At 39.0% G+C, this 13,635-nt stretch overlaps 1 protein-coding gene across 2 annotated transcripts; it reads right to left on the reverse strand.

The window, feature by feature from the left end:
• Positions 1-148: 148 nt before the first annotated feature.
• strip1 (striatin interacting protein 1) lies at positions 149-12,900 on the reverse strand. 2 transcript variants are annotated; one of them, XR_009769262.1, is made up of 21 exons: positions 12,778-12,895; positions 11,242-11,311; positions 11,079-11,153; positions 10,824-10,958; positions 10,606-10,726; positions 9,023-9,198; positions 8,731-8,858; positions 8,444-8,626; positions 8,036-8,256; positions 7,886-7,951; positions 7,721-7,784; positions 7,571-7,642; positions 7,383-7,457; positions 6,442-6,539; positions 5,938-6,064; positions 5,749-5,849; positions 5,606-5,672; positions 5,254-5,358; positions 4,474-4,678; positions 3,285-3,590; positions 149-3,103 (listed from the first exon to the last, which is right to left on the reverse strand). XR_009769262.1 is itself a non-coding variant. In XM_061686833.1 (20 exons), the coding sequence occupies exons 1-20, from the start codon at positions 12,889-12,891 to the stop codon at positions 3,343-3,345; spliced, it is 2,451 nt and encodes an 816-aa protein (XP_061542817.1). In that variant the 5' UTR covers positions 12,892-12,900; the 3' UTR covers positions 149-3,342. The 2 variants fall into 2 exon arrangements, 1 of the variants encoding a protein (XP_061542817.1); XM_061686833.1 differs by having other exon boundaries at positions 149-3,590; positions 12,778-12,900.
• Between the last annotated feature and the right edge of the window lie 735 nt (positions 12,901-13,635).

A 13,635-nucleotide genomic window follows, 5' to 3' on the forward strand; every position in this document is an offset into this window, starting at 1 on the left:
CAAATTCCTATATTTTTGCATAGTTTCCCCACGTTAATGTTTATCAAACAAATAAAAAATTAGTACCAGACAAATATAACAAGTGAATTTAAAATGCTGTTTTTAAATGATTTCATTTATTTATGGAAAAAAAAAACAACTACTCAAGTTACTTGGCCTTGTGTGAAAAAGTAATTACCCTCCTTGTTAAATCATTAATTAATTGTGACTAATTACAATCTTTGGTGAATTTTCACTGATCACACCCAAGCCTGATTACCTCCAGACCAGTTCAATCAATAAATCACTTGAACAGAATCTGTCCCGACAAAATCAAGTCGGACAAAGGATCTAAAAAAAGCTGCAACAAAATGGCATGATCCAAAGAAATTCAAGAACCGCAGAGAAATAAAGTAATTGACATCTGTCAGTCCCGAAAGCGTTACAAATGTCATTTCTAAAGCTTTAGAATTCCTGCGAACCATAGGGAGCGCCGTTATCCTCACATGGAGAAAACATGGAACAGTGGTGAACCTTCCCAGGAGTGGCCAGCCTACAAAAATTACCCTAAGAGAACAGGAATGACTCATACAGAAGACCACAAAGGAATTCAGGACAACTTCTAAACAACTGCAGGCCTACCTTGCCACAGTTAAGGTCAGTGTTCATGACACAACAATAAGTTAGACTGAGCAAAAATGGCATCCATGGCAGAGTTCTAAGGTGAAAAGCACTGCTGACCAAAAGGAACATAAAGGCTAGTCTTACTTTTGCACACAAAAATACATCTGAATATAGCACAGCATTTCAGAAAAAATAACATCATATCAAAAAAGTAAGAAATTGCCAGTATTGGAAAACACTTGATTTCAGTTGTTGCAGCTGAGGATGGCCCAACCAGTTTAGGGGGATATCACTTTTTCACACAGAGCTAGGTAACTTTAGTTTTTTCTCCCCTTAATTAATGAAATCACCATTTAAAAACAGCATTTTAAGTTCACTTGGGTTATATTTGTCGGATATTTCCATTTGTTTGATGATCTTAAACAAAGGGGACCAAAACCTTTCATGGCACTGTGAAGACAAATAAGCATCCATAGTCACATTCACACCAACGGACAATTGAGTCTTCAATTATCCTACTATCAATGTTTTTGAAATGTGGGATGTGACCAGAGTACCCGCAGAAAAACCCACACAGGAACATGCAAACTCCACACAGCCCTGCGAATTGCAGCAATGTCAGACGACGCCAAGTCACAGCAAAGTGGAAGAATAAATACTGATCATCATGAAATCATCGGTGACTTTAAAATCTTAACCATGTTGTTTTGTGAATCTAGAAAGTGAACATGCCCACGCAAAAGGATACGGGAACTTGGTTACAATACAGTGGACCCCTGCAGACTTGTGGTTCGGCACCTGTGGATTTACCTATTCGCTGATTTTTTCCCCCACAATTTTTTTCTCTCTCTTTTTTTTGGGAGGAACCAACCCTGAAAAAGCTTAATGGCGGTTTGTCTGCGCTTAATCAATACTTTTTGGAGTTAAAAAAAATAAAGTTTTTTCCCAATGAAATTATAATGGTCGTCAATTATCCGCGCATTTTCACTATTCGCGGTCCGGCCCAGTACCTATACCCGGCGAATAGCGGGATTCCACTGTACATTGTACATTTACTAAGATTGGTGTACAGTGTTGTATTTCAATTTCTACTATAATGCAAAACCGCCCCCGAATGGCGATGACCGCCCCTGAATGGTGATGACATAAACGAGCACTCGCACAATGGGAACTACCTGCTGAGCTGCGTTCTCCATTAGCATGGTTGGGGCGGGGCACTGCTCAGCTGACAGGTGGACCACTGCATGCAAAAATTGAAGGGTTCCCGAGGACATCCTGCAGATTTAACATCGGAAGTTAGTGGTAAAAGAGCCAAGAAAGATGTGTGGTTCTTGAGTAATGAGAGACGAGTGCTCACTTACATTTCCTCGATTGCACAACAGATTAATGTCATGTAGCTTCCGGATTTAAACGAGCCATGGTTTTGATTCAGAGTAGAACAGTATAACAGAATATATAACAACAAAAACAGTAATATCAGAGTACAATGTAGTATAAAATGTTTCAATCTTAGCAAGGTTTTGTATTTACATTGTTGTGTTAAACAAGTCAAACTTTGGCCCTTTTGGCCATGGTCTCTCAATGAGTGAAAATCAAGCCATGTTACACATTTGATTCCTTTACTCGGGATAATATGCTTGGTTTTCTATAACTGAAAACACTAATACACATTCTGTCACTTTACACCACTGTATATACTTTAGTTAATATAGTAGTAGCCATTCGTTTCGTAAAGTAAATGCAACCAAAAGATAACATTACTCCAATATTTATTGGCTTGTTAATAGTAGGAAATATGCTGCAGGATTTACAGTATGATTTTAGAATATTGAGGTCTATGTGAAGTCAAACTGTGATGTTCCATTTTTCCACATTTATAGCAAAACAATACAAACAGACCACAAGCAGATAGAGAAAAATTTTTGACCTGGAGATTTTTTTTTCATATATTTGTTTCTTTAAGTGATGCAACAAACCGAAAAATAATATACTTTACTTTTAAAATCATATTCAACTGTATATAGAAAGTTAGTGGAAATGTGCAAGATATTTTTCTGCAAAACAAAGCACATTTCTTTGAGCCTGTGATTGCCTCTATATCCGTGGGGCAAACATAAGATACAAGAACTGTAAGAAATGCAAATAATATGAAAGATATTTGTAAACATACTTCTGCCCCTTTAGGCAATAACTGAAATACATTTTATTTGTGTAATGGAACATGCTTAAAAAAATCGCTTTATCAGTCTGATAAAATGAAAGCTCCTATGATGAACACGGAATGTTACATTTATTAAAATGTTGTAAACGTCTAAAAACAGTCTGCACTCCCTGGCCTGAGTTATACAGTTAAAACTTGTATTTATTCAACATAAATGTATTTAAAATGGGTAGTGATGTAGTGAGACATGGTCACAGGGGAGAGTAGCTATAAAAGTAAGTGTCCACAGAAGGAGCTGCTTTTGTACACTTGCATCAGAGTGGTGGCATCTCACAGAACCTAAATGCAAAATAAATTGTTTCTATTAAACAGATTATAATCACATAATACTAACTCTTCAAGGAATTACATTAAATAATTTGTTGGCGACTAAACTGATGACTGAAGGACAAAAACTTTCCATCTTCACTCAGTCGGGAACTTGTGACCAAATTCAACGAGTGATCTGATGCTGGGTTACCTGAACGCCACGCTCAAAAGGGTCTGATCTTCGATAAAACGAGGATGTTGATCATTTCTCACTGCAGCAGCTCCTCCCAAGAAATGGGTTTGGAGAAGACCTCTCGTTCCAGCCAGAGGTCATAATTCATTTGGAAGTCTTCGGGCAGGTCCACCCGCTGCCCCAAGACGCTTTGCAGACAGTTGTCCACAGGAAGGAAGTCCGGGTTGCTCTGATTCTTGTCATAGCGGCGACTATTGAAGCGTTCGATGTTGGCACGCAGGGCGCACTCCTCGGCCTGAAAGTCCCAGGGACGAGCGTCCAGATCTGCCCACAATGGACAAACAGTAGATTATAGCCATAGTTGGTACAATTGAAGGTATCATGTAAGTCTCAAAGCCTGGTTAAATAGTGGTCAATCCATACCACACAGAGAGTAATCACAGCACTTTACTTTTTCCAAGTTACAGCCTTATTCCAAATTAGTTCATGAGGTTCCCAAGCGGCTTGAGAAACTGGTGGCTAATGCTGGCACCCATATCAAATTTTAAATAAAACTCCATGCAATTAACTTTCTTCTCATGTTCATTTCTTGTAAGAATTATAGTTCAGAAATAAATTACAAGTACTTAAAAATAGGGAGTTACTTTTCAATCGCCCTGTGTGTGTGTGTGTGTATATAGATATATATATATATATACACACACACACACACGTTATTATTTTTTTTAAATCTAAAAATTAGGCTGTAAAATGGCAAAATGTGGAAAAAGTAAACCGCTGTGAATACTTTCCGGATGCACTATATATACACAACAGTGTGTAATTTGCCAATCATGGTGCAAGGAAACTAACTGTGATACTTTATTGTGAACAGAACCAGCAAACAAAAAAATATGGCTTTCACTGGTCAGTATTTGTTTTAAATTGCATTTTAGTTTTCTTCCCATTCAATTCTCTCCATTGCAACACAAAAAAACATGGCCAATTCTGCTGACCAATTGACAAACATCAGTGGATGTAGCTCCCCCTTCGGCAAGCACAACGAAGGGTACCACTGCAACTAGTACCCCAACAAAGGCGAAACGTGGCGAGGTTCAGCTCAGATATTTGGAGAACTACAACGGAAGCACAATTAAATGTGTACAGTACAAAATGGAACCAAACTGCACCAGTGTGGAAACAAGGTTTAAGAAGCCTCACTTCTCACCGTTTCCGTAGGCCCAGTCATCGTTTAGCCGATGTCGGACCTTCTGGTATATAGCCGACATGGTCTTCATGTTGCTCTTCCGCCACTGGCGCCCAAGATATTTGGTCTGCACTTTGAGCAGCTTGAGGACGTAGAGCTGCATCATGGCCTGCTTCACCTTTAGCGCCCTCTTCAGGATGGGAGCAGACTTGAACACTACCAGCATCTGGATGACAAAAGACTTGTGAGCATATCTGACTTGCCATGACAGCATTGTTCTGAGTTTCTTTGAGGTAAGTGAATTTTGCATTTACATTCTCTTGGTGTTAAGATTCAAACGTTAAGGTTTAAGATAATGTTTTTGTTGCTGTACAAGTGACAAATGTTCATTAATGTAAACATCTGCAGAAAGAGAAGAATTACACTCTTTGTGACAAATGTTACTGCACTTCTACAAAAATATCAAAGACATCAACCATGTTTGGAGAGGCTATATTGATGATGATTATAAAAGTTTTGGCACTATCGAATATTTTTCAAATCGATTACTGTACCGATCCCATTGATTAATTAGATAGAAATTTATTTTGAATTATTAACAACAGAATGCACATATGAGGTACAGGTATTATTGTTGTCCACTCACTACACAATTACTTAACGGTCTGTTTTGATGTAATGTTTGGCCAAACTGTGTATGTCTGCATTTATGCCACATCCAGTGTGAGATAATATAACAATAAAGGCAATGAGAGTGAGGAGAGATCATGTGATTTAAAGATTTTGTGAGTGTCTTCTCACCATAGTTCTTGAGTGCTTCCACTTGGTCAGTTTATTGAGGATCCTCAGCAAGTTAATGCAGGAAAATAGGTTTCTCCAACAAAACTGGTTGTTGTCTCCAGCTTCCTGCAAAAACATGTCATCAGTATTAAATGTTAATTAAAAAAAAAATTGCATTCTGCTGAACCAAACATTAATCCATCCATTCATTCTCTGTACCACTTACGCTCACTAGCGTCGTGGGTATGCTGGAGCCTATCCCAGCTGACTTTGGACGAGAGGCGGGGTACACCCTGAACTGGTCACCAGCCAATCACAGGGCACTCAACCAAATAAACAATGACAAATAAAGGGATGAGATGAGAACACTTGCCAAACTCTCCGCTGTTAATTCAGGGAGCTCGTGGACCACGCAGTATGGAAAGTCCAGCACTGAGATGCTGCAAAACGTGAAAAACAAAAATGTATTTACATTCCGTCATAGTTTATAAGGAGTCATGTTGTAAAATTAAGTACCTGTTCTTAGCCGTGATATAAGACATGATGTTCTGATTGAAGAACTTCAAAATGAGGGGGATGCAATTGGCAAACACCAGGTGTTGAGCCATGTACTCAAACTGAGAAGACACAAAATTCTATATCTTCAGCAATATTTAGCAAATTACTTCAAAATAATATCTCACCATATTTGGATGTGAGGTGTACCTGGTAGATGTGGTTAAGTTTGAAGTGTTTGAGGAGCAACATCAGGATAGCAGAGATGGCCTTCACTATGATCTCTTTGTGTCGATTGACGTCAACACCGAGTTTCATGCTTTGTAACACAGTGGTCCTGCAATAGGACTAATCAGTCTCCCATCAATGTGTTTCATTGTTATTTAAAGGGAAAATAAGTTTCAACATTTTTGACAAATGACAAATTCTGTCTTTATATTGGTTTGTTAAGGAGGTATTAATTCAACAAGCGGGTTTACTAATGTGGATGTGCCGGTAGCTTTCTGTGGTGTAAAACATTCTAATGCTTTGGCCCCTTTTTGCCTCAGTGCAACAATCCTTCCATTCATTTTCTGAACTGCTTATTCTCAGGAAGATTATCTTATGAATCAGGTTCCACTTCATAAAAATTTAATATTGAAATAAGTGCTCTTGAAAATAAAAAGGTCTCCACGTTCTGAGCATCAATAGAAGGCAACAATATGCGTCACTCACGGCATCTCCTCCGGCAGAACATCTGCCAGGATGTTGATGGAATCTGTTTTGGCTTTGGAGGTTGGAGCAGCCGCTAGCAGAATCTTTAACAGAGCGATCTGAATGCCAACAAGACACAAAGAATTTATGGCAATTACACATTAATAACTGCCTTGAGGGGCTAACCTATAAAGTGGAAGTCAGCATGAATTTATAATTACGCAGGAAGATGTCTCAATTGAGCGGGTTTATTGATATAAAAGGTCTACACACCCCCTGTTCAAATGTCAGGTTTTTGTGATCTAAAAAACGAGACCAAAATAGATCATTTCAAAACATTTTCCATGATAAAGGTGACCTATAACCTGTCTAAACCAATTGAAATTAAATCAACACTTGCGCAACCACATATCTCAGTTGTTTATATGTACTTCCCCTCTCGAAAATATATATATATATTTTTTAATTGAGTTGTCCAGGATACAGGTCACATGGAAATTATTTGGCTTGGTTTGATTTTTTTATATCACAAAAAAATGGCATTTGAACAGGAGTGTGTACAATTTTCCACTGTATGTGAATAATGTACCTTATCAGTGGATCACAGATATTGTTAAGTCTAAAAATAGTAAAAGAACTAGTCAGACACATGAATTATAACTTATTCCAATGAGGGATGAGCCTTCAATGAAAGACACTCACCAGCCAAATCATTAGGTACACTTGCAAAATCTCAAATCCAATAGAAAGAAAGAAAGTGGATTACAAAAATCTAGCCTTCCAATCAGAAGTGTGCATTATTGATTAAACTATTGTATATACTGGATCTCATTAGATTGTGTAGGTGTACCTAATGGTGTGGTCAGAAACTGTCTGTGCTGAATGGCTGCGTTTTAATCAATCCAAATTAAAATGTTAAAAATGGTGACACATGTTTTGATGTCTGCTATGAGAGCACTGACCATGTACTGAGGTAATGTGGGTAGGATTCCCTGATAAAGCAGCTCAGTGGCACACATCTCCACTTCCTCTTCGCCCTAATGACCAGGAAGCAAATATATATCAACATGATGCTGGAATGACCTCTCAAAATATTAAGATTAACATGTTCTCATCTAGCAGTTTAAATGTTATTTCTAAATGCACTCACCCCCGACAGAGGGGTTTTCTGAAACTCTTCCTCCTTTACAATCTGAAGCTCAGCTATGGAGACGTATTTATGCTGAAAGAAAGATAATGTCAAATTACGAAAGAAGAGTAGAGGAGGATTTTTAAAAAGGTGTATGAAGTGACGCAATACCTGCTTAAGTGTCTTGATGCTCTCGTGAATAGGTCTGGGTAAGCCAACAACCGTGTCTGTGTCACTGTGAGACACAAAAGGTAAGATGGTTGGTTTGCCGCAGTTATTTCAATACATTGCAAAAAAAAACAAAATAAATAAAAATTATAATCTTGTTGTGCTTACCTTCCAAGTGTGTATCCTATAAATTTACTTCTACTGGACTCCAGGAAATTTTCAATGTCCTTTTCCCTAATTAAAACAAAGAAAGAGCTATTAATGTGGTATCACCAAAATCTTTGGCTACAACCCAAAAATGAATGTCATATGAAGTACCTGACTTTAGGGGCCCATGGCAGTCCTTTGGGGAAGGACACCCTCTCTGATGGAGGATGGGGAATAGGCGGAGGCATGACCTCATCCCTTTCCAATGGGAAAGTCTCTGCCTCTATTGAGTTGTCATTGTCGTCGTTGTCGTCCTCATCCTCGCGGGAGTCGTCCGCCTTGTAAGGGTCCTTTTCGTTGAATGCATCCAGGTTGTCCTGTTTAATCAGTGCCTGCATGGAGAGAAAATAGGTGAGGTTAATAAGAATGGACTTATAAATCTGGAGGATAATACAATGTGTATCAAACCCCTTTGGATGATTGACACACTACTGAATGAGGGATGGTTTCACGTCATACAAATTTTCCACATCATTAGCTTTCACCGAAGTCTACATTAGTTCCAGCAACGATACGTACCTTGTGTTCACGCCGCGCCCGTTTTTGTTGCTGTTCTATGAGGTCAGAGGCAGAGGCGGGAGGGGAAGCGGCCCTCATACTCCGTATGACCCGAATGCTGTCCTCCGGCAGAGGGGGAAGACCCAGCTTCTCCCGCTTCTGGACCTTTATGGTTTGGAGCTGCTCAAACCCTCCGAGTGTGAACTGAAAAAGAGAGGAGGAGTTCCATGTCTCACTTGTAACGCCATATGTGATACATGAGAAATATGTGGCTACTGTCATGAAATACAGATGGCCTCATCCCTCACCAGTATGCTCTTCCACAACAGCAGTAGGACCTTTTTCATTGGGAAGTGGGGCGCGTGGCCACTGCAAAACTTTGTAACCATCCCAAACAGCATGACTGCAATGGGCTCGTTGTTGTACAGAGGAGAACCTAGAATAAAAAATATGACAAACAATATGCCCATTGATAAAACATAATTTTATTATACCATTCTTCTACTGGATCTCATTAGATTGGGAGGATGTACCTAATGTTGTGGAAAATGTGCACATTATATCACGTCATGGCAGCATATTGTTTCTTATTAAACCTACCCAGTTCCGCTCTAAACGTTTCCCTGATAACTCTCCATTCAGCCATGTCAGCTGGGTCGTCCTGTTGTATGGTTTCTACCATCAGGTACATGATGTTGAGCAGCACCCTGAGATCTGTGCTATCAGCAAGAGAGATAGCTGGTTTTCTGACAGCGCTGCTACAGGCGGCACTGTTGCTGAGGGAGAGAGAAAAAGAACATTTGTGATGATCTATTATGGGAATAAGAATTTGGAGAGTCTCAAGTCATAAGAGAGTCATACCCTTGGAAAGTCTTTCTTCTCTTACACATTATGGCTGATTATGCCATCACTTTAAAAGCAGTCCAGCACTGATATGCATATTGAGATGTCTTCAGGAAATAGATGAAGGACCACACAAACTAACTATTTTTTATATTCTTTCCTCCTTGCAGATGCTCTCCAGTTCTGTCAGGTTGGATGGTGAATGTTGGTGGGTAATGATAATTGGGTTCTTCTTTACCTCTCACCTTCTTTACCTCTCACCAAGGCTCTTCTCCCCCAATTGCTCAGTTTGGCCGGACGGCCAGCTCTAGGAAGGGTTCTGATCGTCCCAAACGTCTTCCATTTAAGCATTATGGAGGCCACTGTGCTCTTAGGAACCCTATGTGCAGCAGATTTTTTTTTAGTAACCTTGGCCAGATCTGTGCCTTGCCACAATTCTGTCTCTGAGTTCTTCAGGCAGTTCCTTTGACCTCAGGATTCTCAGTTGCTCTGACATGCACTGTGAGCTGTAAGGTCTTATATAGACAGGTGTGTGGCTTTCCTAATCAAGTCGAATCAGTATAATCAAACACAGCTGGACACCAATGAAGGTGTAGAACCATTTCAAGGATGATCAGAAGAAATGGACAGCACCAGAGTTAAATATATGAGTGTCAGAGCAAAGGGTCTGAATAATTATGGCCGTGTGATACTTCAGTTTTTCTTTTTTAATAAATCAGCAAAAATTTCAACAATTCCGTTTTTTTCTGTCAATATGGGGTGCTGTGTGTACATCAATGAGGAAAAATTTAACTTAAATGATTTTAAGTAATGGGTACAATATAACAAAGAGTGAAAAATTTAAGGGGGTCTGAACACTTTATGTACCCACTGTGTGTGTGTATGTATATATATATATATATATATATATATATATATATATATATATATATATATATATATATATATATATATATATATAATTTTTTTTTGCTGATCTGCATAACAGTGCAACCGTTCTTCACATGCACCATCTTATTTAAATATATATATTTTGAAATGAATTCTTAACTTTATATTCAAGTATGATATTCAGGAGTAACTCAACTTGCCTTTGTTATTACAGAGCATTTTCCATGAATGTTTTTTTTCCTGGCTAAAATGTCTGCACAGATATGAATCAAAGCGCAGAGGCAAGTGCTCAGCAGTCTGCAAATGTGTTCTCATACGAGCAGATTTTATAAAAATTTCATTAGTGTGGACAATGACTGTGAAAACTGTTTTTAAGAATACAATTGTATGAATGGCCATAATCAAGTGGCTGGCGTGAGAGAAATGAGAAGAAAAAGTGGATGACCTACTCAATTTCCATGTTGAGCAGTTCCACCAGAGCAGAAAAAGTCCCAACTTCTAGCAGCAGGAAGGTGTTGTATCTCATCCAATGCTGCACTTCGGCCTCAGAACTGCACTCGCCAAAGGTTCCTACATAGAAACAATTTTGTCCCGTAATAACACAACAAATGTAATGTTAGAATTGATCATTTTCAATAGATTTACATTACAGCCATTATAGACCGACCTTGCACCATGTACAGAATGGCTCTAGCAACCTTCAGCCTCTTCTCGCGAGCAGTCACCTCCAGTCCATCCAGCAACCGCATGGCATGGGCCCTGTGATGAGGTGCATCAAGCTCTGTCCACTTCCTATCACACACTGAGTTACAATAGGACACATAAATAAATCGGAACATAAATATATTAACATCATTCTTTAACTTTGATGTAATGAACTGCATGCAACAGAAGTTGAGCGAGCGGATACTAATACACATACCATGTGTTCTGAATTCCTCCTCGAAACATTTTCTATTGAAGGAGAACTCTGGCCCTTCAGTATAACTGTACAGCTCTAGAACACACAGCGTAAAGTGCAAAAACATGACGATTTCACATACCCTTAGTTCCATAATGGCAAACGTAGACAACAGATGACTTACCTGACAGCTCTGCAGCCCACTTGTCTGTATCAGCATATTCAAACTCGAGGTCTGGCGACTCAGACAGCCCCTACAGACAAAAAGTACATACATTCACACCATCAAGACTATTGAAAATAATGGACATGTAAAGTGTTATTAATAACTGGGGCGGCAGTAGCTCATCTGTAAGGACATGGTTTGAGAGTCACGGTTTGAGTTCCACTGCAGACCAAAATTTTAAATGACAACTAGTTGCTGCTGACCAATAAATGTCCTGGTTTAATTACAATTGGCATTTCAACAGCCCTCTTCATTATGGTGTTCACATTTTGACATAAGACCAAGTTGACGCCTAATAACTGATCAGCACTAACTGTCCATTGCCAGGTTTCAAACACAATGTTCAGTGAGGGAAGTGGTTACTGCGCTTAGAGCGTCAGTGTCATCAGAGTTTTCACAGAGATACAGAGAGACTGTAGAATCACAGAAAGGCATACAAGTGGACATCCTTGGAAATGTAATGGGTGATTCATGTGAATTTTGCCATTCAGCTCCTTGTTAAAGAACAGCAAGTAAAAATTAAATACTGAAAAATTGATCATTTGGACCTGTGCATTCAAAAGTCCATAGAACTATTTTAGTTCACCTCTAAAGGTTATAATGTATTTTGGGTTAATTCTATAATTTGACCCAAATGCCAAATATCCCTAACTTTTTGTCAGCAGTGTATATGTATATAATTATATAGTTGTGACAGAAATGTCAAAAACCAAATACCTCCATTTGTGTTGGATAAGGTTATAACAAGTAACACTGAACTCATAAACAATGCGGAATCCTTATCGAGTTTATTTTGTGTAAAAAAAAACAAAACGGCATTACCAGATAACTAGCAACCCTTTATTGCTCAGTGACTGTTTTTTGTCAATGTCTTTATGTCTCAAAAGTGTTCTCTGTCAATTGACTGTCTGTTGTCGTACTAGAGCGGCTCCAACTACGGGAGACAAATTCCTTGTGTGTTTTTTGGACATACTTGGCAAATACAGATGATTCTGACTCTGATTTTGATTCTGAAATACTCGAAAAAATACTGACAAATCAGACACCATTCACTATTGCACAAAACAACAAAGTTAGCCGTTTTAAACGGGTGGTACCTAATACTGCTACGCTAGCTTAAGAACGTGAAAGCTTTTGGGGTTTTTTTGGACAGTTTTTTTCAACAGGTGCAGATTCGTGACAGCGGAATCTCTCCATAGCTTATCTCTCCTCAGCTCACAGTAGTAGCCTGTTAGCCTACGCTAAACTACAGTGCTATCAAGCACTTGACAATAAGTGAACAAGTGACAATACACTTAATTCAGCGACATTATATGAAAATAGGCAAAGTTTCTAGTGGGGTTAAAGTCGTCAAAATGTCACAAATCATAGTTAAGCTACACTAACCGACAAGACTAACGATGTTCTATGTATAGCAAAGAATTGGCCTCGTCTGTCTGTGGTCTGTAAAAACTACATGTGATCAAAAAATCACTCACTTAAATGTGTACGTACCTCTGAATCCTTTCTCTGGTTACGAGTGAATTCTCCCCTACTCTTATTTGGCACCATAGCTCTCTGTTTATTGTTTACAGCTAGCCCACCACCGTTTCCTCCTCCGACCTCCATTTTTGCACGGGCCAGAGTGTATTCTCGCGAGAAGAGAGCTCATCACGAGACTAAACGTCAGGGTCCATGCAGTGAAAAAAATAGCCTTTTCTTGTCACTATCAGAGATAAATAACCATGTTACATCCGCTATCTATGGTCACTAAACAAAAAAAGTGTTCACACCCCTGTTCAAATTTCTATAGGTCACATCAATGGTGGAAAAAAGTATATATAGATACATGGCATTTTAATAAGGTGTGTACGACTGTAGGTTGTACACTTTAAATTAACAAGCTTCCGAGATGAACTCTTGTAAATTATAGTCGTATCAAGCAAGGGTTAGGGTTCCAAAATAGGGTTTAAAGGCAGTTAGTGTTTCATAGTAGGGCTGTCAAAATAGGGTTTTAAGACAGGGTTTGGATTTCAAGTTAGGGTTCCCAGCCTGGGTTAGGGTTTGTAGCTCAGATTCAGAAAACTATTGTTCTCCGTGAGGCAATTAAGTTAGAGATTCAAATCATGGCTTCATGTCAGCGTTACGGTTTGAAACAAGAGTTGAAGTTTTAAATTAGGCTTTCGATGCAAGTGTTAGTTTCAAGTTTGGGTGTGGGTTTGTATGTGTCCTGATCCGGTGGAGAAGCTCCTTACCTCCATTTTACACCTTGTTTCCTTTCTACCTTCTGTCCTTCCTTTCATATATTTTTGTTTCCTTTCTTCCTTCCATCCTTCCTGTTCTCCATCCATCTTTTCTTTCTCCTTGCCTCCC

Source organism: Phycodurus eques, chromosome 10, assembly GCF_024500275.1.
Source record: "Phycodurus eques isolate BA_2022a chromosome 10, UOR_Pequ_1.1, whole genome shotgun sequence".
Lineage (NCBI taxonomy): Eukaryota > Metazoa > Chordata > Actinopteri > Syngnathiformes > Syngnathidae > Phycodurus > Phycodurus eques.